The sequence below is a fragment of the Molothrus ater genome, chromosome 7 (genome assembly GCF_012460135.2).
Source record: "Molothrus ater isolate BHLD 08-10-18 breed brown headed cowbird chromosome 7, BPBGC_Mater_1.1, whole genome shotgun sequence".
Lineage (NCBI taxonomy): Eukaryota > Metazoa > Chordata > Aves > Passeriformes > Icteridae > Molothrus > Molothrus ater.
In genome coordinates this window covers 18,350,746-18,377,684 of record NC_050484.2, presented here as the reverse complement: position 1 = coordinate 18,377,684, position 26,939 = coordinate 18,350,746, and the positions used below count along the sequence as shown (strand labels likewise).

The following is a 26,939-nucleotide window of genomic DNA, read 5'->3' as shown; positions in this document are numbered from 1 at the left end:
CAGAAGAACCCTACACTACAGTTTTCACGGTTTGCATATGCCACAAAATTGTGCCAAGAAATTGCTGCAATCCTACAGCAAAATCTTACTCCATGTGTTAAAGTTGTACAATAATTCTTGATATAAAAATTATTTGATGAAGTTCCTCTGAGAACAAAAAATAATGAGACTAAGAATTCATTCTGTACAATTTCATAAGACAAAATAAACCTGTGTGAGCAGTTTATTACAGAACAGAAAGTAAACAGCCTGGCACTAAGAATTACTTTACAAACCCCAAACTTGGAAGTGTAACAGATTAAAGCACATGAAGAATATAAGCATCATTCATGCAAGATGGTGAAACAAAGACAACGGAATCAAGACAAATATTGTTTATAAATATATTTATTATTCATTGTAAAGAAAACTGTCTGTAAAGCCTTGCTTTGGAATGGTTATGCTGGGATCCTGAAAGTGACTGATTACATATTTACAAGTTTAAAAAAAACATGTGAGAAAAATTAATTACACGTCAGCATCCCACAATTAGCAGACAGGATTGAGCCTACTTGATCTTATGATCTACTGATCTTATCTGTTTATACTGCTAGCTACCAATGCATGTATCTATTAGCTGCATGATTTTTTTCCTACAAATTCAAATCAAAATAATGCAAAGTAGAAAAGTTGTAACAAACATTTTTCACAGAAAAGGCAGGTGATTCTGGCAATGAAATTCTGAAGTAAAGTGCATACTTTTTCCAGTTGTTTGCAATAACCCTGACACACAGAAGATAACTCTGGCATTTTCAGGCATCAGTTACAAACAAAAAAATGATAAAAATTAAATTACATTTTCAATCATAACATTTCTCACTTACCTGGTTTAAGATCATAGTGTATAATAGGGGGCTTGATCTCATTGAGATACCGTAGTGCATTTACTATTTGCATTACAATGGACCTAGCTTCTTTCTCTGACATCAATTTATGTTGCTTGAGATAGAAATCCAAGTCATTGCCTTCACAGTATTCTAAAACCGTGCAAAACCTAGGGTAGAATTTAGAGACACAAAATGAAAGAATGTATCATACTGCACAATCAGAAACAGACATGACAACCTAGTTTCATTCTGACAAGTTTAAGAATGGCTGCCTGAATATTAAAATACATGAATGAAACTGTTCATAGAACACATGGTGTAACTATTAGCTCATGAAAACTCATGTAAATCAGAACATTCATACTAAAAGAGAAAATGCATCCATATGGATGAGAAATTAAGAAAAACCTCTTTATTTATAGTAGACACATTTCTCAAAATCAAAATGCCTTAACTATCCCTTAAGATGTCACAATTTCATGCAAAGAGGTGCAGCCCAGTCACCAGGAGCTATGCCTAGGCTAGTAATGCTCCTGATGCCATTTAGTCTTGGAAAATTGTCCAAGGTATGGCAGCCTTTTGACGCCAGTCAGGTGTTGCAAAACACTCTCTTCTCATCACCTTACAGAAAGCCTGCAATATTTAGCAGATAAAATTCTGAAACCAGTATGGGGTTTTTTAAAATGTTTTGGCTGAAAGCAAGAACATATGTTATTTTTGTTCAAATACTCTTCATTTCTGTTTATCTAATATACAGCACTAAAATCCCTGCCAAGTTCTACTTACGTATCTGTATCCAGGGAGAAGTAGTCATACAGTTTAACTATTCGGGGGTGATCCAGTTCTTTGTGTATTCTATACTCTCTGCAGGCATGTCTAAAAGAAGATGGATACATTAGCCTTCAACAATCAACAAAATGCTATTAAGCTTAGCATATGAAGTGTAAGTAATTAGTATTTACTTGTGGTAGTTTTCTTTCTTTTCATCCCTCCAGCTTTTGTTAAGCTGGTGAATCTTCACAGCAGCATATCTTTGTTCATAAAGATCAAAAGCCTAAAAAAAGAAATGCATGAATATGGCAAAGTTATAACCAAAGGTGATAAAAATAACACCCAGTAAAGTGAGGAAAAAACATGGCATGTAATTCACAAATCTATTGACAAGGCTACTGTCATGCTACCTCTCCTCCACAGGTTAATTGAAGCCTGATCAACCCATTACAGTCTTTCCACTTAGATCCCATTTTGTCCCCCCCCAAATTAAATGTATATAGCTCAAAAATTGTATTTATCAGACTCAACAAACCCTACCTTGTACACTTCACTGAAGCCACCTCGGCCAAGTAAATGGAGTAACAAATACCGTTCATTCAATGTGGGGTGATCTTTAAATCTTGAAAGAAAAAAAAAGGTTTTATTTTGTTTAAGGTAAACCATTGCATCTAAAATGCAAATTTCTTAGTATTACTCATCAAATAAAGTTTTCTTTTTAGAAACAACATATAATATGCTGGGCAATATTACACCACAAGAAATCTTATGACACAATTGTACAACATGACCAATACCTTTTGACTATTTAGTTTACACATACTAACACAACAACATCATCAAAACAATCAATCCTGGCAAACATTTTGTTATTTTTCTCAATTTTTTTTGAAGATAAGAAAAGCTTGCTTAAATTTAAACATGTGATACATGGGTCTCTCTTTCGTGTGCCAAATTTTAGAGAAGACTCACGTTTCAACTTTCTGAAACAGACAACAAGGACATTCTTCCAATTTCACACAAAACATGACTAGATATGTATATTACTGCCTTTTAAAAAAATTGGTTTTATAAAACAAATCAGAAGCAGCAATATGGGGAAAACACATGAAAAAATTGACTATCTGCTCACACTTAAGCAAAAGCAAAATGAAAACACTTCTTCCAAATATAAAATGATACTGCCAGACCAAGAAAAAGGACCATACTCTCTCTCCTAAAATATATAGAAGACAAAATACATTCTTCCATCCAATCAGAGGGAAGGGATCTGAATATTCATAACATTCTAAGGACAGCAATGAGACAAGCCAAGAATCTAAGGCGAGCTGCCAGCTATATTCCATAGAAAACTTTAAAGAAGAATTTAGGGCCAGTCTGCCAATAGCTCCTCCTATCCTTCCGTATTCTCTACAGTTTTAGAAGTATGGTCATAGGTAGTCGAGTATTTGAGAGAAGATGTTCTTGCCTACTGTGCCCCTTTCAGAAATAAAACTTTCCTTTTTGTTCACTAGAAAGATACATACTTCAATGCTAAATATTTTTTAAGGAAACCATAAACAGTAAATAACATATTCAGTGTAGAAGAAAAACAAATTTAGAAGCAGCATCATTAGGCACTTGATGTTATATGACCAGTAGCCCAATTCTGTTTTAATGGTCTTTCTATCAGATGTGTACCTCCAGCAGGCCAATCTTGTGAATCTTACCACCTTCCTTTCCACTGCTTGTGCTACTCTCTGTGGCTCTCCATGGCTCAGAACCTGCACCCCAACATCATGTGGGCTCCAGAGCCAGACAGGGCAGCCCTAACCTGCACTCTCAACTTGTCCCATCATTCCAGGGCAGCCCTAACCTGCACTCTCAACTTGTCCCATCATTCCAGGGCAGCCCTAACCTGCACTCTCAACTTGTCCCATCATTCCAGGGCAGCCCTAACCTGCACTCTCAACTTGTCCCATTATTCCAGGGCAGCCCTAACCTGCACTCTCAACTTGTCCCATCATTCCAGGGCAGTTGCAGACATACAGGCTCACCACCCAAGGGTAGGTGGACTTGTTGCTAGAACAGGAAGAAAATGGGCTTAGCTTTACAGCACAGCTGGAAGTGGGAATCCCAACAGGATTTGAGCCAGAACCCAGCAGTTGCTTTGCTGAGAACTCTCTCCCTTACCAAACAGCCACATCACCAAGACATGTTAGGAAAGACAGCAGGGGCTACAGACCTAAATTATTTCTCCATTGCTTCTCTCTTCTACATGAGGACTACAAGCTGTGGCTTGGCCACTTGGTCAATACTTGTCCAAACTCCCACAAAAACATGAACAAACAGTTTAAAGCTTTCCATTCTGTACCATAAAATGGGTTAGCAGATGATGAGCCAGTGAAGCTGCACATGGACTGAAGCTTGTCCACGTCCTGTAACTGTTTTCAATTGTGACTGTAATTTGGACATTCTCTGCCCCACATATGCAGTATTTTCAGTCAAAGCCTGTCATTTTTCTTGCCATTTATTCCTTATTGCTGAAGGATCCTTTTTTAAAAAAACCTAAACTTGTTCTAATGCAAACACTGAAGATTTATAAAGGTTGTCATTTAACCTGCTTGTTTATTTGTTGTAGGACATTTATTTTAAAATAGTATTGTATACTTTTATTTTAAAATATGGATTTTTAAAAAAAGAAAATACTCTGCCATTAAGATGTAAGTATCAACACCATTATTCTTCATATCCAAAACACAGAACAGTTTAGCTATCAATTAGCACTAAAGGCACATGGTAACAAATAATTTCTGAATTACTGCATGGTAGGTACCATCAGAACAGTGAGGAACACTTTCACACCTTTTTCTTTTAATATTTAAAAGCCTTAGTGTGTGCACAATTCTATTGTGTCTAAAAAGTAAAAAATAAAGACTGAAGGCTTAATGCTACTGTTTCATAAATATTTCCTAGTGCAGAAAGAGAAGTCCAGTCCCATCATGTCCTTCCCCCTGGCTCATTCCACCCTTGCACTGCCCTCTCTCCTCATGGCAGCATAAGTATTTTTGCAACTGGGCAAAGATCTAGACCAGGAAATTGATCCTGGATTAAAATTAATCCAGAAAAATAAGCACAGGAGCTGGTTTTAATTTGGATTGATTTCCAGCATTGGTTCAGTACAGAAATGCCACTGCAAGCATGTGAAAGAAAACAGGGCTAAGTAGCCAGAGAGAGGCAGAACCAGTTCCCTTCAAGCAACAGTGCCAGCTGAAAGTGTTGGTGAAACTGCGTCTGATTTGTCATGATGGAAAACAGACTTAATGAAGTGATGTAATTATTTCTTTCAAAACTACACAGTAACAGTTCATATTATGTAGCAATTTAACATTGTGATACACTGCCATTCAAGGTGAAATACAAAGTAACAACATAATATGGCTTTTTCCTGCTAGGTACCTATACCTAGTAGGAGTTAAAGCACAGAGCCGTAAACACAAAACTAACTTTAAGTGCAGCACAATATTGCTGCTGGTGCATCAAACCTCTTGCATTATTATCAACTAAGTGAACTGCATTAAATTATCACACAAGTGGTTTTTTTTTTTTAACTTAATAGGGTCTAGGAAGTTTCAGCTCTTCACTATAAGCTGCGTAAGCATGTTTTTTTTCTTGCATATTCAACAAAAACAATGATAAATTTACTAAATTGCAAGAAATTTTAGTTAAGGTTAAATAAATTGGTGTTTAAAATACATAGATAAACTTAGAAATGCAAAAAGAAATAATGAACAAGTCTCTCTTCTATAGGTCAAATGTGGTACTAGAGAATTACTTTAAAAACAGACATGCAAAATTAAGATAGTAAAGACTCTTACTGTGAATTATCTTCATTATTTATTCTTTTCAGTTCTCTAATGTGAAGATTCCTAACTCTTTCCAAACGTTCAAGTTCTGCTTGTATTTCAGCTTCCTCCTGCAAATGAAAAGAAGAAAATATAAAAGCTCATTTACTTCCCATTTGAAAAGGGTATTTTTACCCCTGCATCAATACTAGTGGTGATGGAGGAACATTACATTACAAAACCCTGCTGAACTAGAAGAAAGCACTGCTTTTCTCTTAAAGGCAGAAAAATTCAGAAAGATAAGGCAAAAGCCTGTTTCAAGAAATTTTTCTGTTCATGAACCCACAGGTAATGGGATGTTCATGGTTTTGTTCTGCACTGTAGGGATGCTATTTCAAATGAGAGGCAGCTGGGTTTTGTATCTCAGCCAAGGAGATAAATTATCTGGGAAGCGGTCTGAAATTGATGTACAAAAAAAGAGAAAAAACCTGAGATATGGGCAATTATAGATTCTGTAGAAACCAACAGATTAAGAAAAGACATGTAAAATATTTTAAGACTGAAGTGCAAATCAAGTAAAAGAATAAAAGAGCACATCATTACAGCAGAAACATTCTTAAGGTGCTGATACAAGACACCAAAACCAATCTAATTAGAAAAGTTTATTCCATTTGTATCTTATTAAAGTTGCAAACAAAGAATGAGTATTGTATAAGATTTTAAGTGCAACTTCAAAAGAAGCATGTCAGGTAGGAGCACATTCCTTAAGTAATTTCAGCACCTAATTTTATCTCATCTTTATTCTACGTATTAGGAAACAATTAAATAATTATTTATTCAGGTCCTCTAAAATCATAAAGATTTCATGATGCCTAATTTGTGGAAACCTATGTATCTATACTCAAACTGAGAAACATACTCATTGAAAGATAGTGTAGACACGGTTATATTGGTTTCAGAGTTAGTGCCTCTAGAACTTGAAAATTTGAGGAAAGGGCAGACAAAATTAGTCCATATCAGAAAGCTCATAATTATGGAATTACTTCAGCTGAGAAGGAAAAAGGAAAAAGGAAAAAGGCCTGGCATCTGATACATATTTTTTTAGTAGCAGCACCCGTCACCACCTCTTGTTATTTTGGCACAGCCTTTTGCACAGCCACATGGTATACCAAACTGGAATACTAATCAATCTTTTCTTTAAGAAAAAAATATCAGAAGAAAGAAAAGAAAAAAAGAAACAAGCATAAAAAAATTTGCACATTTGCTTTCTGAAAGCAGCTAGATCAGTTCTCCAATCCAATTTATTGGCTGACCGTACAACCCAGTGGTGCAAAAGCAACAGGGCAACAAGCCATGGCACAAGGGGATGGAGGCACAAGTCAACAAGGTAGAGAGTAAATAATGATACAGCATTTTCATAAACCCATATCCTGAAGCAACAACTGTATTTGTATGATCTAAAATTAAATGCCCACATATCCAATGAATTGAGGAGTCTGGACTAGATGATTTCAGTGAATACCCTGAAACCATCCCCATAAGCGATGAAAAAAACTTCTCATCCCAAAACAAGACATGAGATGAACCTCCATGGAGGAAATGAAAATCAAATTCCTAATAATTTAAAAGCTGGACTAAGTAGCACTGATCTGCCAGCAGATCTGGGTGGACCATTTATTTTTCCTAACATACAGTGTCAAGAGTTGAGTTTTTTCCTGTTTATATAATGTTAAACTCCTTTTTTCTATGTTTACACACATCCTTGCAGTTCTCTGCTAAATACCCATAAATGATAGGCAGTTCCTCATAACCCAGTAGTCCTTTATAAAGAATTTCAGTCCTTCTCCCCTCACAAAAGGCCACACACTTATACGCACAATTGTCTATGTTCTTCCCAAAGGCTAACAAAAAAAAAATCCATCAGTTATGCCTCTTTTGGACCTTTTTGTTCATATATTATGCAATTCAGTGGTTCTCAAAATGTGGTTCATAGGCCAATGTTAGTCCAAAGAGAACTGGCTGGTTGCATTGTTTCCAGCTGTTATTTAGGACACTCAGGCTGTGAATACCTTTAAGCAAGAATAAACCAGCTTAGCTGCCTCAGGTCACTGCTATATAAAAGGAAGTGAGAAAACAAGAGCCTCTCTCCAGGACCAAAGCAACTAGCTGGAAAAGAATTTCCTGGGTAGCAGTAGGAAAAGAAAACTGGTGGTGGCAGCATGTACAGGGCACCAAAAATAAGAGCACCAGGAAAGCATCTCAAGAGTGAAAAGGAAGAGGAGCAGTCAGCAAAACAGCATATGCTGAAGGAATGAAGAAAAGAAATGTAAATAGCAAAGAGGCTCAGGGAAGAAATACAGCCATGTAAAATCAAGGTAACAAAACTGGTGTTCTTAGTTAATGACAAAATCTGTATCACACATAAAAATTATAATGTAAGAATGTATTTTTATTATTTTCTTCAGATATAGTCAAGTATGATTTGCTAAGAATAACACTTGTATTGCCCCTGGCATTTAGTCAAGGAATTTCCATCTTTTGCAAAGTACTCCAGCACTGATGCTCAAGGTGAAACCAAAATTCCAGTATTAAATGATCCTGTAACAGTTTATTTCATCTATCATTTGAAATCCCCATTAGATTTCCATAAAGTTAAAGCATAGGAAAAAAAACCTACAGAATTTCATGTGAAGCTGAGTTTCTAAACCATTAACAATGAAGAACAATGCGGGCAGTCTACTTCACCAGTGCCAGCAAATTATATGCAGATTTCCTACTACAGATTCAAGTACCTTCCTGTCATATTCTTTAGAAACAGCTGCAGCTTTCTCAAGGGGCCCAGTTCAGTTTATTATAGTAGGATTTATAACAGGTGGCTTGTACATTTAAAGAGAACAGGACTGAAACAGACTTGCAACATTTCAAGGGGAAAACATATGACCTGTTTTGACTCAACAACTCAGGAACTACTACTCAGCACATATAAGTCCTTTACTTTCACTCTTGTTGAGGTATTTTTGTCTGCAGAAATGCTTTGCTTGAATGAGCAATAGTTTCTTCATATAATAATTATCTCACTACACAGATTTATTAGAATGATGGGGTTCAAGAAAAAGGTTTTTTCCAAAGTCAAAAACAAGAGTAAAATATCTGACTGCAGAAATAATTTAGGACCTAGAGAATAGATTTTCCATAAAAGTAGGAAAATTATATTCTTTTGTGATAGGTAATATGCTAACTGATAACAACTGAAGTACATACTGCCAAGGATGAAAATGTTCTATTAATTCAGAAGTATAACGCTGTGAATTGGACCTCTTTAAAGGCCAAAAAACAAAAATAAAGAGCCCATGCATCAAACTTGGCTGGCTCACTGAGCTGTGAAACAAGAGCTCAGAAGGAAAGGGAAGGGCAGGATCAGTGGCATCATCACTGTTAGCACTCTTAGAGGGATTTAAGGAACCTGGACAGTGTTACACTGGATGGACTCATTACTGCTCCCCTGTAATCCCAGTGTTTATGAAAAGTTGCATGAACAGAAACAAAAGGAAGGCCACTATTAGGCATAAAGTAATACAGCACTTTTACTATTGGGTTTTTTTTAGACAGTTCTCAATAACCCATCTCTTCATTTTAACAGTACTAACTTTTATGGGTTTGGCCACGATTAAAGAAACATACCTTTTTGAGATGTCCTAATCGAAGCTTGAAAATTTCTTCCTGTTCATGGTACTCTGCTAGAGTCAAACTGAAAAATAAAACAATCACGTAATTATAACTTTTATATGGTGGCAAAAAAACCAATAGCAATTCTACTTAAAAACTACAGTACATCCAGTATTTTGTTATTTAGAAGTCACTAGAACTACTAGAAGTACATTTTTGAACCATCTGAACATCTTGGATTTGTCATTTCAGGTCAAAACATACCTACAGAATGCCTATATTTGGTATTCTGCAATATGAACTGCCTCTCCCATTGAACCATTTTGCTTCTTCCAGATAGCCTGTTAATTACCTAGGTGCATCTTGAATCATATCACCATCCCAGATTTTAGCTGATGCTACTCCACTGCTTGCTTCTCAACTCTAACACATTCAGAAATCAGACAAGAATGGTAACACTGGATTTCTGAGCTGTGATTTACAGACAGTAGTGCAAAACCGTACTTTTCAAGTTCATTAGCACTACATTTTGCATGAAACCACAAATTCAGCTTTGAATTCACACGTGACTCTCCTGCTTGTTCTCTTTGCATCTTCCTTTTCTCTGCAATTTCTGGCTACAAATAATTCAGTGGTCCCTCACTGTCTATAGACTTGTTCAGACATAAAGTCAGTTATCATGCAGAGAATCTGGACTGTTTGTATAGATTAGTAACTAAGAAACCTGAGAACCAATTGCATGCAGTATCATCTGATGAACAAAGAAGACAAACCACCCAAAAAATAAACCAAGAGACTAAAGTTCCAGATAAGAAACCACGCACATATGAGGAAGAGAAACAGGGGATGAGGAAGGAGAAAGAGGTGTGGTCTCCTTGAAAGGGTTCACACAAATCCCAACAAAGAAAATAAAATTACACTTTTTATTGTTTTGCCTAGACCTAATACTTCTTGCATGATATAAAGCTTGAACTCACAGTATATGTTCTCACAAAGTCCATATTTCTGTGGGTTCAACTATCAGCTGGGAAGATCATCATGCAAGGTGGTTAGAAGGCTATACACGCTGTTTATATTGCAAGTCTGAGGACTAGAATGTCTTGAGAATCACCAATAGTTTTCCTCAATAGAGATGAGGGACACTAATTCAGATTTCTCTTACAGCAAATGCCAACCAACCTCAACAAAATTTGCAGAAATCCAATAGACCGTGAGACTTCTTCCTCCCATTTAAAGTTCAAGTTTACCACAGTTTTCAGAATTCCAACACCTGTATTCTTATTGCATCTCAAAAGTTGTTGATAAAGGAGTGCATCTTTTTCAGATAAAATCTGGTGATTCTGAAGCTTTCATAGAGCCCTTTCCATTCCTGTTATTATAAATACAGAATTTTGCTGCTCGTTTTCTGATTTGACCAGAACAGAAAACTGATTCAACCACATCTCAGTGAAATTATTGAGGGTTTTTTTGACCACACCATCTAAATTTTCAAGAAATTTGAAAGAGCCTCACAAGACTGCAGTTATTTCATCAGCCTTCCGGGTTTGTAACATATAGAAAACACTCAGATCAGGTGAAAAAAGCACCCATCATCACATCCTGTCAGAATCTGAGAAGCAAGCAATCGTTTCTTTTAAGACATGTCTTACAAAGTTACCCTGCATCTTTTTTTTCTTACTGGAATTCAGAGCAGTCTTGTATCACAGTCAATTGACTTCCCCAAATACTCTGAAGGCAATGGAGGGAGGAAATTTGCCTCTCTGAGAAAGGCCTCTTACTAACAGATTTTGGGACCTAACATTTATATTCTTTTCTTAGCAGAATTTCCTCTGGGTTTAGATGTATGCTACATGTTAAAAGAAGAGGCATTAAAGCAAATGTAAAATGGGCTGTCTCCACAGCTGGGAAAGCTGGCAATGTACTTGGACTTTGTACAGTCCAAGCAACAGCAAGAAACATAAGAAACAAATGCTCCAATTCCTGCTGTAATACATCTACCAGCACTATCAAAGAAATGCAGACCATGCTAGATGACCTAAAACAATATCCCCGACACTTTATCAATACTTCTACTAAAACAGCAAATTACTCTAATGTGGATTAACTTCTCAGTTAAAAAGACCAATGCCACTGTTTACAAGGTTGAATATTGTCATTCCCAGATCCTTGTCTACACTATGAATCACAGGTTTCCAGAAATACAGATACAGTAAAGTTTGTCTTTCTCAAGAAAAAGAGTGAGTATTTTAGGTGACTTTGCAAAGCTGAACCACCAGTAAAACACACTCAAAATACGAAGTTTATGACATGACCTATCAGAACTTTCAGTGAACACTGAGAGCCCTACAACCACAGATCCCCTTAAAAACTAACATAATACAGAAAATTTGCTCCTTTTTATAAAACCTGAGGTGTCCCGGCAGCATTACAAAGTGCCCAGACTGCTCTAGCAAATATTGTCTTTCAGAGAGTCCTGAGACAGCGCTCTTGAGCACAGAGCACAACTTGGACATCATATTGAAAACATTAAGATTCAAAGTCACTCTTTCCATGTTTCTATGCCACAACCCAACAAATGATTGTTTTCCGTTGTTCTATTTCCTCACAAATCTAACTCTATTAGAAGCACAGCATGTTTCACAGCAATCTAAAACTGTCATTACTGACCACCACATTTTGGAGATAGGCATACAAAACACAGAGCTGTACACAGATATAGTCACTTTGGATTTTGTTCATTTACTTCTGAAAAACAAACCTTTATTCTCTCATACTTGGAAACACTTTTTTTTTAGGAGTTTATTAGTTTTTATCTAAAAATACAGTGTACTTTGTATTAAAATAGCACACAACTAACAGCAGTAAGCCAATAACAATGTCTGTTTTCTGGCTGTAGGCCACCAACTCACTGCACAGTCTGAAAACATCCTACCAGCCTAGAGACTGCTACCCATCAGCCCACCACTTTCTACCTGCATCCACTCACCACACCTTCTGCAGGGCAGTGGCATCCTAGAGGCACCTTTTGAAAACAGAATTACAGAATCACACCATGTCTGGGTTGGAAGGGACCTTAAAGATCATCTGGTTCCAACCCTCCTGTCATGAGCAGGGAGCACCGACATCCAAGGCATCCAAGGCACCTACAACACACCACAGTTCCCTGCAGAAGGGGTTGCTCCTTTATCACCTGAGACACACAGGTCCCATCAGACGTGGAGGGAGAAAGGCTGAGGAGCACAGGGTGGGGACATCAACCAGAAACAAGGCTGCTGCCATCTAAAGCTGCATAGGCAGGCCTGGGGCTAATCTGAGGAGCACAGGGGAAGAAGGGCAACTTGAATTAACAAAACAGGTTGCATGAATTAATATGGAACAGTCTGGTCCTGATCGTGATCTTTTCTGCACAAAATTACTGTACAATAAACGCTATATTTTAATAATTTTAATTTAGCTGCTGTCTGCAGCCAAATAAACTCTGAAACACATGCAATAAATTCCAGCAATTCTCCAAAATGCACTGGACATATTCTGTGTATGTAGCATAATTCTCCTGTGACATAAAGGGCCACGATGTGTGCCTCTCTTGTTGCTGGAAGAAAGTAGATAGCTTTCCTGGCCTGAAAGACTTGATTACCACCAATTAAAACTTGTTTTTTTTATTAGAAAGAATAGGCCTTTCAGAGAGTTATGTTCACCACCAAATTTCAAAGGTTTTGACACAATATACATGCATTGACATCACCAGTCTTCTTTTCACTTCTTCCTCACAAGTGCAGATAAAACTTTCTACAATCACAATTCTTTTACTAGTGGGTACAAACAAGACAAAATCCCAAACTAGCCATGTGTTTCTTGGTTCTCACCATGATCAAGCCTGGTATGTTTACAAGCATCTCTCTTCTCACCTCTGCCTTGCTGGAAAATCATCCTGGATACACAGGCACAGCAGTATGCAGCCATGCTCCCAAACAGCCAAATACACATCCAATCCAAGTTTTGTTGCTACAATTTCTGAAGCTCTTCCCTTTTGTTCCAAGCTTATTTTCACTCCAGTTCCCCAAATTTCTACAAGGATGAATAAACTTCAACCAAGTCAAAACCTTTCATGACGTCTTTTCACCCATTGTTTCCATGTCTGCCTTAGAAATAGACTGCCTCAGGAAAGGAGCTGTCTTTACTTGTCCAGTAAAGCCCAGACACATTGTTGGTACTTCAGCCTGAAAAAGTTCCTGAAAATATTTTTATTTGTTCCATATAGAACAGAATGCTCCTGCTATGATGCATTTCTTCAGCCACAGTCACAAACCCTGCCAGCTCCCTCTGCTACCCTCATCCAAACTGCACGCAGGGACAAGGATGCATACAGGCTACCATGGAGGAACAGGGGAGCACTTGAACAGGTGACAGGGAAGTGAATACAACTGAAATGGCTGAAGCTGCAGAAGAAGGATTCCATCATCTAAACCAAATAAAACATTGCCCCTAGAAACAGCTGTCTCGTGAAAGAAGAGCTGCTTCCATAAGGTGGGGACTTGCATTATACTCTTACAGAATCCTCTCTCATGTCTACAAAGAACTTGGAAGAGAGGTTTCAAAGAGATTTTTTTCCAGGGCTAAAAAGGCAACCTCTACTTCAAATATTTTTTTTTCTTTAAATATATTTAAATTTATTCCTTTCACATAAGACTAATAGAATTACTTTGCTCAGTAGAAAACAGAACTCACAAAATTGAAACTACTTTTTAGTTCTGGCTTAGGCCACAAAAGGGGAAGAATGAGTCTAAACAGGACACTGTTTAGACTCATGTACTCCATGTTACTTGAAGCACCAAGCCACCATTCACTCACAAGACACTGGCAAACCGGCCACTTTTATAACAATAACTTCAGAGCAAAAAGTCTGCTTTTACATTCCTATCAGAGACCACAGTAAATTCAGCTAAATTCAAAAAATGTCCTTATTAGGAATGCCTCAGGCAACATCTTCAGTCTGTTTCAAAATATTTGACACCTGTTTGCAGAAAAAGCTTCAATACTCCTGATTGTTACAAAGCTGTAGATCATTTTGTCTCATCAATACCAGAAGCTGGAGATATTTTTTTAAAGCAAACAATGCAGTGGTAAAGACACCTGTTGGTAACAAACCCTAGCAAGTAATTTGTATGTTTTAAATAAATCTGCTTGATCACTTGTATGTATGTTGTATTAATTCACTACTGGTTTAGTTCATTAATCTCAAGCAGCTCTGCATTTCCTCATGCCTCATAAAACCAGAACCTTTTCCATATGACTATACGAATTAATATCATTACTGTCAAAGTAATGCAGAAACAGTGATAAGCAATGTAATAGGAGAGAATCACATAGAGCACATGACAAATTTACTCTAAAATGGAAGTGCATAATTAATGTCTTACCAAGATACACAAAACAATTAATTCTGTACTGAGAAGCAGAAAGGAGTCAACACATAATACTACAATACGGAGTTATAACAAATCCTAAATACAAAATCCCCTTTCAAGTAAAGGCCTAAGAGCATAATGTGGCTAAATGACTCTGTGATCTCAGGATGCACTACAGATCTCCTCAAAGATCTGAAAAAAAATGTATAAGCTTATGTTACAGGCAAGTGATCTTATATCTAGATTATCTAATGATCAAACTATGATACTTAAATGCAAAACAGTTTTGATTCAATTACTGCTTACATTTTTGCTAGCATTAGATTCAAAAGGACAATTTTGATTGTTCTCCTGATGATTCCGTAACAAGCAAGCATTTTCATGTGTCATTTAACATGTAACTGGTTAAGCCAGATGAAATGAAAATTTGCAGTCTTTAGTAAATTGGAAATTATTTAACACCATGTAACACCAGAAAATATTCTGAAGTTTATTACCCTACTTTAAAATTAGATCATGTTGTCTGTATTTTTTCCCCAATTTATATTTCATCGTCTCTCAAAGGAGCAATAAGATTATGGGAGTATAACCAGCCAAAAGTTAGCAAATAATATTTCCGTAAATTTTCAGGTATTTTCCATTACTTAAATGTTACTTTTAATAACAGGAGGAATTACATTCAAACACACAGCAATATATTTTTAACACAACAGCAATATTTACTGTACTATTCTGAAGTATTAATTATGGTCTAAGAAGAAGACAGGCACTAAGCAGTACTAAAAAGTCACAATGAGCAATGACTCTTCAGCTCTCTACCAAAACAGGAGTAATGTTAACCAAGATTTGCTTACATTGCCAGCCTTACTACTGTATTTTCATGGTATTTTTATTACAGTTAAACAAATCCACAATGTGAATTTTAAGAATGATGCATTATGCAAAACACATGCAGCTGTCTTCAAAGGGATGGTCCAAATGTATTTAGCAGATCTAACCAGAGCAATTTATATACCCTCCATCCCTGCAGGTATCAATTACTGCCTCCACATGCGAGAGGTGGCAAGTGACTATGCTCAATACAGGTAGCTTACTTCTGCAAAGTAACATAGACTAATTTGCTACTCTTTTAAAGCCTAATTATTTACTTTTTATTTAAAAATAAACTAGGAACAGATATACTATCAGCTGCAGCATATTGGCTTAAAGGGCAGTAACTAATATCTTGAAGTAGCAATTTCATAAAATATTTAAATGAAATGTCAAGAACACATCTTCGTGTGCCTTGAATTATACCCTTTCTGTCTGAAGGAAAAAGATGTCCCCAGAAAAAAGAGAGTTCTTTAGGACTTTCAATTTTTATGTTTCAAAAAATGACAACACTGTCAATACGCGAAATGAGATCAGTAACTTCTGACAGTTGGTCTCAGGATGTAGCATTCAGAAGGAGGGAAAAGATATTTCTATTTATTTTAAGACATGTCTTCACATACTAAAGGCTGAAAAAGGATTTTTTTTTGGTCAACTAGATACTGTTATATGGAAAAAAATAACCTCCAACTAAAAGAGAAGCTCTTAAACCAACGTGGATACAGAAAAGTTCAATTGGTATCAGTGACATTAGAAGACTAAGAAGACAGGATAAGGAGAGTTCTAGTTCAGGATAACATAAGGAACATTGCCTATCCCCAGAATGGGCCCTTCTCTGGTGACTTTACCAAAAATAAATTGTACAACTCATAGACAGTGCAATTGTACAACAACTTCATAGACAGTGGTGCAAATTTCCCTAGCATCAGCAAGTCCTTAGTGAGAATATAGCTGCTGAATATACCGAGTGCCTTTTTATGCTGTTATTTGAATAGAACACACAGACAATATCTCAGAATTTATGTAAAAGACTGATTGAAATGTTAAACTTACAGCTGTGGTAAATTGGGTCTAACAAAGGGATCGTTTTCTGCCCCATTCACAGCTTTATTTTTCCTCTGCTTGGGTTCAGAATTGGCAGATGGTGCCTGAGAATTATTTGTAGTTGGAGGCTTTCGCTTGGCCAGGAGCTTTCTCTGCCTTTCAATGTCTTCCCTTTGTTGATTCACCCACTCTTGCTGCCTGTAAACCCCAAAAAAAGCTTTATTAAAGTTTCATCAATTAGCATTTTTTCAAGAACTATCTTTTTAACTGATAAAGCATTTAGAAATTTAAAAAAACTTACTGAACGTGTGAAAATGTTTCCTAGGAGAATGAACACCAGCGTTCTTCATGAAGTGGAAAAATTTTGCTAAAGTTATGGCACAATTTATTTTTTAAATATATGGTGGTTTCAGGGGGATTGTTTGGTTTTTGTTGTTGTTTTAAAGTTTTGTGGGGTTTTTTGTTTTGGTTGTTTTGTTTTGTTTTTGAAAGTGTTATGCATGACTTCAGCATTAGAAAAAGAAAAAAACTACCTATCTCAGCTGGTGGATATCTTATTTTATACTATCAAAAACACTCCCTTGACAGCATCAATAGAGAGCACCTGATTTTTATAGGCCAAATACTGAATTTGATCTCTTATCACAAATAAACCATCAGTTTGGTTGTATGGCAAACGATTACAGCTTTTATGCAAAACACATCTATAGACTGATTTTAAGACTGTTTAGAAAAACAGTGTCCCAGGCAATCCCATAATGCTAAGACTAAATACTGCCCTTCAATAACAAAACTCTTGGTGAATTTCTTCTTAAAATATATGTATTCTTCTATCTATAAATCTATCTGTACTTCCAATGAATCAGACTCATTACGAAAGAACTCCTTTGGAAGCACTGCATAATTATTTTACCACCATCTCTGAGAGTCTTGCAGAGCCCTTTTCCTTGGCCCCATCTCTGCTGAAATACCTACTATGGCAGCTCTTTTCCAGGTGGTTGCTCTCCCCCATCCACTTGCACTAAATCCCATCTGAGGCTGCCAGATTTGTCACTGCTCCTTCACAGCACTAAGGAGCTGGATGCCAGAGAAAGCTGATGCCATGAGGATGTGCAGGTAGCACCTATGTGACCAGTGAGAACTTCACAGACCTCATCTGTCCCAGTGACCACCAGGCATACTTGGTTAGCTTCCTGAAAAATCACTGATTTACCTTTATAATTCTATCAGCTGAGTTGAATAACTATGTGCTGCTTATTTACAACATTCAGGCTTTTGTAAAGATAGTTAAAACAAAGTGGAGCCAAACTCTTTTTTAAAGAGAGACAACCTTAGCATTCCCTCACCTGATTAATGGAGTGCTACACTCTATTCTCAGTCTTCAAAAGGCAAAGCAAATACAACATATGAAAAGCTGCTTCAATCCTAGAATATTAGTAATAAAAAAGTCCACTAGAGGGAAGTAACAATTAGTGAGAACTTAAAGAACATAGCATTGACTAACTTCACAAGATTTTGAAAAGCAAAGCCATCTGTCCACTGTTCAGTAAATGAAGCACCATGACGAACTGTTGTAAAATGCCCCAGGCGTAATCTGTCTTGCATGCTCTTCTCTCTGCTTGCCAGCTTCTCCTGTGTGCTCTAAGAAAACAACAAAAAAAAATTCATATTTAGTAACACTAAAATGTTCAAAAAGACAATAAAACACTCAGGATTTTTTTTTTCTCCTCCAACAGCCTTTTAAGGCAAGGATAAGAGGAGTGTCAACAAAAATATGTTGTAGTATTTACCCCATTTATTCAAATTTCTAGAGAACTCAAGCTGCAGTTGCCAGAACCAGTATTAGAGGACAATTTATGCACCAAACCCCCCCGAGTTTGGCTCTGTTTCCCTATAAAGTTTGCTGCTCTTCCTCATTAAAAAAGCACTTTATTTAGAGTATCAGCATCATAGAGGATATAATTAAGATTCTATCTGTACATGTCTACTACAACAAATAACTGACTCAGATATGATAAAGAAAGCACTTCCTATACTTGGCCTGGAAATTCCTTGCCAGAGCATCTACATTAGTACTGGTACCAAGTGACCTGGGGCAGGGACCTCTGTGTGGCACTGCACTGTGGGCAGCCTTGACTGCACTCAGATATCCACTTGCAGAAATAAAGCAGATTCCCTTCTCAGAACCAGCACTGCCACCACAAGCACCCTTGGGATGTGACAACCAACTGAGTCTGCCTGCTCTCCCTCAAAGAAGAGCACTGTGAACACCTAATGCAAGGAAACCTCTTTGATTGCTACAAATGCTTGCTTCATAACAAATGTCTATGGCCCAAAATCATACACACAAAAAGTGAGAGGTTGTCAGAATTAAGGCTGTTTTTACAAACAGAATTCCAGGCTGAAGAAGAGCTTTTCACAGGAAACATCCCTTGTGGGATTCTCAGTCAGAAGGTATGCACTTACTATCATGCCAAACAGATCTGATGCATCTTTCCCCTGCATTCCCCTCATGCTGGAACTTAAAAAGATCTGCAATAATTTATTTATGACATGCTAGTGAGAAAACTCCTGAATCCTCCAATGGCTCGCTTTGTGCCATTGTGTATGACAGCAGGATCCAGCAGCTAGCACTAGGGAAGGCACTGGGGCTGTTTGTCTTAAATTTTTTTGTACCTGTATTTCTAATAACATGATTTCCTATTAACTTTTCAAGATTTTTTTAAAAATAGGCTATTTTAAAGAAGAGGGAGAGAAACAAGGTATCCTTGTTGCCTAATAAATTGCTACTAGTTTAAATATAATTGGTGTGAAATTTTTAAAAAGTGATTCTTTCATTAATGGTAGTATGAAGGCAGTCATCTTCATTTCCTTTTTTCCATTAATTCTGAGCTAACACAGCATTTTATCATTCTACATCAAAAATTACCATAGCCACTTAAGTGTCTCACAAAGAGATATTGTCCATCTCCTCTTCACAACAGGTTATGTTCAAAAATTCTTTTATCCAGTGTAATCTTAAAATTTTTCCAGAAAATATGCCATACATTAAATTAATAACTTTAATGATTTGCTATTTTGCTTTACTTACGATGGGTAAATCCTTAAAGTAAAAGTACATTTTCCACAAAAATCTGAAAAAGGTAAATGTTTTATTTAGCTTATTCAGGTTTATAAAAATATTGCCAGATAGAGACCATGGATACAAAGTTTCAATCAAGTGACAAATGTGAAAAAGTTGAAGTGAAAATGAAGGAATCATAATGGAGTTTTACAGCAATTTCCAAGCTTTTATCATGAAGATTTTAAGAGCAGTAAACTTACCTTTTCAATTAGAAGCTTCTTGCTCATTGAAATACATTTGTTTAACCTTTCTTTGTATTTTTCAAGTAGTTTTTGTTGTTCATCTATTTGTCTTCTAAGATCACAATTAGCCTAATAAATATATACAAAAGATGAAGAGATATATTGAAACACTGTTTAAAAATCAGCTGTCACATAAAATAAATACATCTAATTTCACATGACTAAAGTAAGGATGTTTATGTTTAAGGATGTTTATACATCTATTTATCTAAATAAAAATTTCATTTCACAGATATATCCCTATCTATAGAAGGATGCCTTGATTCTTTTTATTTCCTTTACATGGTCCTGCATTCTGTATTACAGAGCATTCAGCATAATGAGAATATACAAAAACTCTGTACCAATCTCATGTTCAGCTCTCCACTGAGGGCTGAGAAATTCAAACCGGAAAATTTAGCATCAGATCTTCATATATGATTCTCAAGTCACGTGAATCCGAACATCTCCAATTTAAAAGAAAGCAAAAATTTCACAATTATAAAAAGTTTTAATTATCTGAGTAGGAAGCTTAACAAATTCCCTGTGTTCCAATTATATTTAGCTTATTACCTTAAAAATCCCACAACAATATTATTTTGATTTAAAAAAAAAAGTTAAAGATAGTTTAGGCTTGTCTACTCCATACTGTTGAACATGTGTTAAAACAATCTACATACACAATTTCACAGTACATCATTACATGGGTTAATATTTTTATGTATCGTACATATGTATGTATACATACAAACACTAAACAGACTACAAATTGTGAAATACAGGTTTGTTTCATATTTCATATTTCTGTATATCCCCTCTCCAGTGTTTCCTTCAAGAGCATAAACATTAAGATTTTTTTTCTGAAAACAAGTCTTAGAGTATCGTATAGTTTTCTCATTGAAAGTATTTATTCACTGCCTGTATTTTATTTCTGTCACAATCACCTCCATTCTGAAAATGCCAATAGTTTTTCACAGATAATGCCTATTCATAATTAGAACCAAAAAAAAACCAAAACCACCCGTTAGGTGAATTATAATATGAATTTAAGGAATTAATCAACTGCCTGCAAATGGCATTGGCTTTCTTTGCACCTTCAGAAGTCTAAAAACATATTTAATCATTAACAAGTTGTAGTACAGAAGCTGAAAAAAACTTATACATTACATTATGTAGACTTCTTAGATTTAAGAAAAAAATTACAAAAATTAAAAACTTGTTATACCTTTTAATTTAAGCAATTCTTTTAAAATCTAAAAAATTGTCCTCATATTCAGTCTGCTGTTCTGAATAAATACCTTTACCCACGTCCAACACTTACCCTGAGTAAGTCATCTATACGACCTTCTTTCTTTTCCAAGTCTTGATTTTTATTACTTTCTAGTGCAGCCAATTTCAGCATTGTGAGATCAGTCTAGAAAGAACATTTTGAAATATTTATCCTTTCCTTTTACAACTACAGCATTATTCTTTTTATGCTTGATAGGCAGCGAAATAAATGACTTTAAAACATTCAACAAGACCAGAAAAATCTTATTTTCAGGTGTTTGGAAGTGTCATTAAAGGTTCTTATTCAAAATCACTTTCCCTCTTCGTGAGGACAACTGTGAACAGTTGGGACAAACCATTAACAGTATTAAAAGATTTCATCACCAACTGAGAAGTTACTGTTCATAAAAAAGCACAAAAAACGGGGAAAGGATGTAAACATCCACTAATTAATTTCCCTGTATCAGTCAACAGGTAAGCAACCTTTTTCTGACTAATGTGAAGAACAGATCACATCAGAAATGGCAGAGAGAATCAAACAGTTGATTTCAGCTTTTAAAAGTCATGTCAGAATTGTGTTGATCATTTTGATTGCCATCTCATCCATCTCATTTTTCTTCTTCAATGTCAGATTTTAAATGCAGTATGACAATGGCAGCTGTCAATTCAAATACTGCCTGAAAAAGCAGCTTCTACTTCTAAAATCACACAACAGCTAAAATCTTGAGCAAAAACCTACCAATGCCATGGTCATCTATGTAATCATGAAGTGCCATGCTGGGAGCTGAGCAAGTGCAGAATACAAAACTCACCAGAGATATTTAAATTATGAGCTGCTGAACTTAACCGAAAAATGCTTCAGAAATTTTAAAAAGCAAAGCTTTTCAAAGTCTTTAAGAGTTTATAAGAAGTTAAAAGACAAAGAAATAAACATAACTACTTTTTTTTTTCCTGCAATGTAAAGTGATCTACGCAAAAAGTTACCTGAGTAATTTTAATAGATAACTGCTTTGGTTGTGTGAGAGGGTGGTCCCCGAAAGCTAATGAAGTAGGAGAAGGACTATTCTGTCGAACCTGAAAAGCATGAAAGCAAAGAATTTGAGATACAGCTGTAGTATTTAATTATGAGCATAGCCTTGGTACAACTCTTGGCAGAAACATCTCAAAGAAACATAGAAATAAGGTATTTTTGTACACAAGCTACTACTTGGAGCTCTGCATCGAGAGCTATCAGTATGGTGTTACATACCACTTGCAGCTCAGGAAGGATGCAATACATTCTCTGAGAAGACTAAGATTGTCACTTTTAGGGAACACACTGAAAGATTTAAGACAATACAAGACTGACATAAGGTAATGTTAGTCTTACAAAGACTTATTTTTCTGATTCTGAGTTTTCACAACTCAAGAATAATGAGAGTTATTTTTGGAATGTTTAGTTCTCTTGGGAGAACCTGAGAGGGGAAGCTATTGCAAATCAGAAAGCAAATCCTGTTAATGAACCTAGTTTGTGTGAATGAGACCTTTTTCAAGCTGAATTCCAAAATCTGTATTACACTTCATATTGTTGGCAAGACCAAAAGGATGCCTGAAGTTGAAAGCACATGGAATAAAAGCTGAGGTCCACCTTCAGAGAAAACAAATCTTTTCTGTAACTGGCAAAATTTGTTTAGCCATTTAGCATGTTGGTATGCTGGGCACTGAAACTGTGCTTATGAGAGGGAAAAGAAGGAATTAGCACAACCAAAGAGAATTTTAGAGGCGAAAGGTATCAATTATTGAAACAAATTACAATTTATCAAAACCTCAGCTTTTAAAGTCCCAAGCTAGGGGTCCAAGTTTCCTTATAAGTAACAGAAAATCTCCACTTTTTTGTGTGAGGCCTACGAATAGACATCATTACAACATTTCAACATTTATTCAACCTTTTACATAACTACCTTGTATTTAAACAGATGTTTAAGAAAAAATGACCCGGTGTTAATAGAAAATTTAGTTTTAATACTTAATTTAATTTCTTTTTTTCCTGGTGGAAGAATGAATTCTTCCCCAGGACTCGTTCCTTTGAAAACTCCCCCCTGGAATACAGATTATTTGCAATGTTGCTATTTTGAGGCTATAAAACTATGTGGTGCAGTCATGAAGTTGCAGACTTACAGAAGAAGGAGCGGAATGTGAGTTCTGAGGAGAGCGGATTGCAGGAGGCACGCCTCGCACTGGGCTCGAGCCGTTCCCACCTTGGTACTGCAGAGCACACAGGCACCCCCAATGAGTCAGTCCTCTCAAAATACATTATACATCTACTGAAAGTACACACTACGTTCTATGGCTCGTCTCTAGACAACATTTTAAATCAGATTCTATTACTTTTATCAGTGCAACCTTTAGCTGCTTAAAGAACAGTGTGAAAAATAATGGGTTTTGTAGTTCAGTTCGTCTCCATCAAGAGATGATTGCATCTCTACTTCAAGGTTTAATACTCAGAAGCATACAGAAAGAAAAGAGAGTAATCTCTCAAGAGGTCTGTCCATTATAACCAAAAATGTTGTAGCATCCAAAAAAAGCTAAAAGAATATTTTAGAAGAAAATTTTAAAACCAAAGTAAAATTTACAAAATTCTTACCTCAAAATAGTCACTAATCTTGTGACCACGTCCCCCAATATTCTTTCCTGCAATAAATACAGTAGTACATTAGAATTGGTTAAATAAATTACTTGTGGAGGTGTCTTACATTTTTACATATAAAATAATTATAGTAAAATCTTATCACTTGTTAATTGGTTTTCTTTGATGTGGTAATACTTGATGTCCCTTTATAGGTAATTAAGGGATTCCCAAAACAAAGGGACTTGCATATTCCATTCATTGAGAAATCAGATATTAAGCCACCTTCAATTCCTAAACCAGTTTAGAGCAGACTTTATAGAAACCCTAGACCTCTTAAAGATAACATGAAATTCATCTCTAATCCTACAGATCAAACCTTCAGTTTTAAGTCCCTCCCCTTTTCAAGGACTATCTCTAGATATCAAATTGGCCACATCTACTAACAATATGTACTCCAGGTGAGTTATTATGCCCACATATTCTGCCCAAGGATTTTCCTAGGTGCCAGTAACAGTGAGGGCATAGAGAATGACAAGTATTTCCAGTCCTCTTAACCTGATAATGAACTGGGTAACTCACAGTGTTAACTAGGGAAATAAAACACCAGAGATTGAGATTAGAATTTATCTTAAATGGATTGAGACTTCAGGAGAACTAACATGAATTGTATTTCTTCAACAGGAGGACCTGACCCACACCTGGAATTCCAGAGATTGCATCTATACCTTATCCAATGCACAAATGTTTTCTCCTGTTTGGCCCAAAGATGACCCATAAATCTTAAGACTGGGCTTTTCTCCTGTAGAAGTCAGACAACCTGTTCGGAAACATCTTGGAAATGGACTATTGTTCAGAGCTTTTTATTTATAGAAAGAAATTTTTGCAATATATTAGGAGGTCATTACCCATAGATCCATAAATTTGATTTCCACTTTTTAGCAAAGATTTTCAAGCTTTTCTATTGTTTCAGCCCTGACGAATTCTATCTAGTTCAATATACCTCTGTACTGACACTGCTGCATAATGCTGTGTCACTAAGAAGTAACACAAAAACAGAAACATTTGGCAGCCCTTTTTCTGTCAAGACTTCTAACAGAAAAATTTAGATAAAATAATTCCAAGACCTAGAACAGCCCACAGCCAACTTCTCCAGTAGTTACCCAGTCAGTGTATGTATTGCTACTACACTTCCCTCCAGGCAATTCTTTACCTACTCTGTAATTCTGCTAGTGACTTCTGTCCTCATGCTTAATTTTCACATCACTTTATCAAATTTTCATGCAGGTAAAAGAGACAGACTGCATTCCTCTTCAGTATAGAAAAATCTATTTAATGTCATGTTACAGAGCTCTACACTGAAGAAATAGTCAAATTATTTTGGCACAGCCAATTATGAATAGATTTACACTGATTTATACCACCTTCCAATTAGTTCTATGTTCTAAACAATCCTTTTCTTCAACATTTATGGATTAATTTACATATTAAGAAGTCAATATCCTGGGTATGCTATACACAAGAGATTGATTTCTTGTTTCTTTTTTCCAATACAATAGGAGGTTTTTGCTGTGCTTCAACTGTACTGTACCACTCCAAGAACCTGCAGTTTCTTAGGCCAGCTCCTTGAGAATATTGCAGTGCAGACTACTCAGTTTTACTGCTGCTGACAGTAAAACAGTGATAAGAAATAATTATCATGTTTTCTATACTAAAAAGGCCAAAAAAGTTCCATCATCTCTAATTTCAACACTCATTAGTAAGAGGAAGGATAAGCTAATAGAACAATGAAAATAGGAAAATTCATTCAGGTTCTTTGAACAAAGCAGGTGACTACAAAGTAACACTTTGGAAGAAATCAATTTTAATCAAACAACATGATTATTCTACTAATAGCACGCTGCATCATGAAGACTTCCAGATATGGAGCCCATTGCTTTATATCTGAAGTGACATTTTCTAGCTCTGTTAGAATGAAAAATAAAGCTGATGCAGACGTTATCAGAACTATTTCCGCTCCCCTTCTGATGAATTTTTGTCTTGAGGTTAAATTTCCACCAGTTCTCACCCAAAAGTCACACAAAAGAGAGGAATGACAAAAACTTTGTAAATAATAAATTAGAAATCAGTCTCATCATGATTTCCCCACCCCTCTAAACTACTACCATCTTCCACAAAAAAAGGAAGAATAAAATTAAGTTCTTATATATATCTGTAAAACAAGCACCAGATATTGTAATCAGTAATCCTTTTTCCCCCTTATCTACTGAAAAGAAATTCAAACCACAAGGTATTTTGCATGAGAAGAGTTGCTGTAATTCTTAAAAAGATTACAGAGTTGTATCATAGCTGTGAGTTACACACGCACTAGCTCATGATTCTTTTGGGTAATTTCCAGTCCCGTTCATGTTTTACTTGCCCATCCCTGCCAGTGACAAATGGGAGGGTGACAAGAATATATAACTTACCATCCAAAACATAACAGCCATCTTATGTAAGCAAAAATAGAGAATTTTTAAGGCTAACGGCCAAAACTGTATTACATGCAATCACTGCCTAGTCAATTTACATTTTAATTTACCTTGGCTGCTTTCACTCTGAGTGTCTGCTTTTCTTTTTCTTCCTCTGGAAGGTTCTGACTGTTTCTTCTCTGGAGTCTACAAACAACAAAAAGAACATGATGCAACATAGGCTCTATTTATTTGTATTATTGCTGTATTATTATGAAATAAATTTAAATCCTCATCCATAAAACATGATTTCACAATTCAGCAGGGATGCAATTTCAGATCATAGTTAAACTAGATAATATGATCTTTGGTCAATCAGGTACAAGCTAGAAGAGGTATTTAAGAAAGTGAGAAGTAATTCTTAAATTATTTCCCAAAAGGCAATTCCACATATTAATTTTGAAGCAATTACTCCTTTTCATTCATTCCAGGGTTTATGAACACCCATTTTTGTTTCATTTATGTTTATATTTTACCAACATCTCTCTATTTTAGTGCAGGTGTTTTAAAGCTAAATACTTTAGTGAAATAATCTGATTCTTGATGGTGTTTTCTACACACTGCTGTAGCATAAACACAAAGTTCCAGTACTTCAATAGGAAGCCAATAATGTTACACTTTTTTGTAAGTGCAAAAGTTATTTCCAAACTAATAAAAGCCATATAGATTTCTAGAATCTGCTAAAATTAAAAAGAAAGTAAAAGAGGAAAAAGTAGAGAGCAAAAATTCCTCAAAATGTTAATATCTATCCACTTAGAAAG

General features: G+C 35.9%; 1 protein-coding gene across 3 annotated transcripts in view; it reads right to left on the bottom strand.

Annotated features, from left to right (window-relative positions):
- TLK1 (tousled like kinase 1) overlaps positions 1-26,939 on the bottom strand; it is a 69,378-nt gene that overhangs the window by 8,124 nt on the left and 34,315 nt on the right. For all 3 annotated transcript variants that reach the window (XM_036386631.2, XM_036386630.2, XM_036386629.2), the window contains exons 4-17: positions 26,250-26,325; positions 23,687-23,733; positions 23,221-23,307; positions 22,048-22,137; positions 21,116-21,208; positions 19,774-19,884; positions 17,954-18,090; positions 16,459-16,647; positions 9,143-9,209; positions 5,495-5,592; positions 2,178-2,259; positions 1,829-1,920; positions 1,653-1,742; positions 864-1,033 (exon numbers count right to left, since the gene is read on the bottom strand). In XM_036386631.2, the coding sequence (XP_036242524.1) occupies positions 864-1,033; positions 1,653-1,742; positions 1,829-1,920; positions 2,178-2,259; positions 5,495-5,592; positions 9,143-9,209; positions 16,459-16,647; positions 17,954-18,090; positions 19,774-19,884; positions 21,116-21,208; positions 22,048-22,137; positions 23,221-23,307; positions 23,687-23,733; positions 26,250-26,325 (1,429 nt within the window). The remainder of the gene's footprint in view (positions 1-863; positions 1,034-1,652; positions 1,743-1,828; positions 1,921-2,177; positions 2,260-5,494; positions 5,593-9,142; positions 9,210-16,458; positions 16,648-17,953; positions 18,091-19,773; positions 19,885-21,115; positions 21,209-22,047; positions 22,138-23,220; positions 23,308-23,686; positions 23,734-26,249; positions 26,326-26,939) is intronic.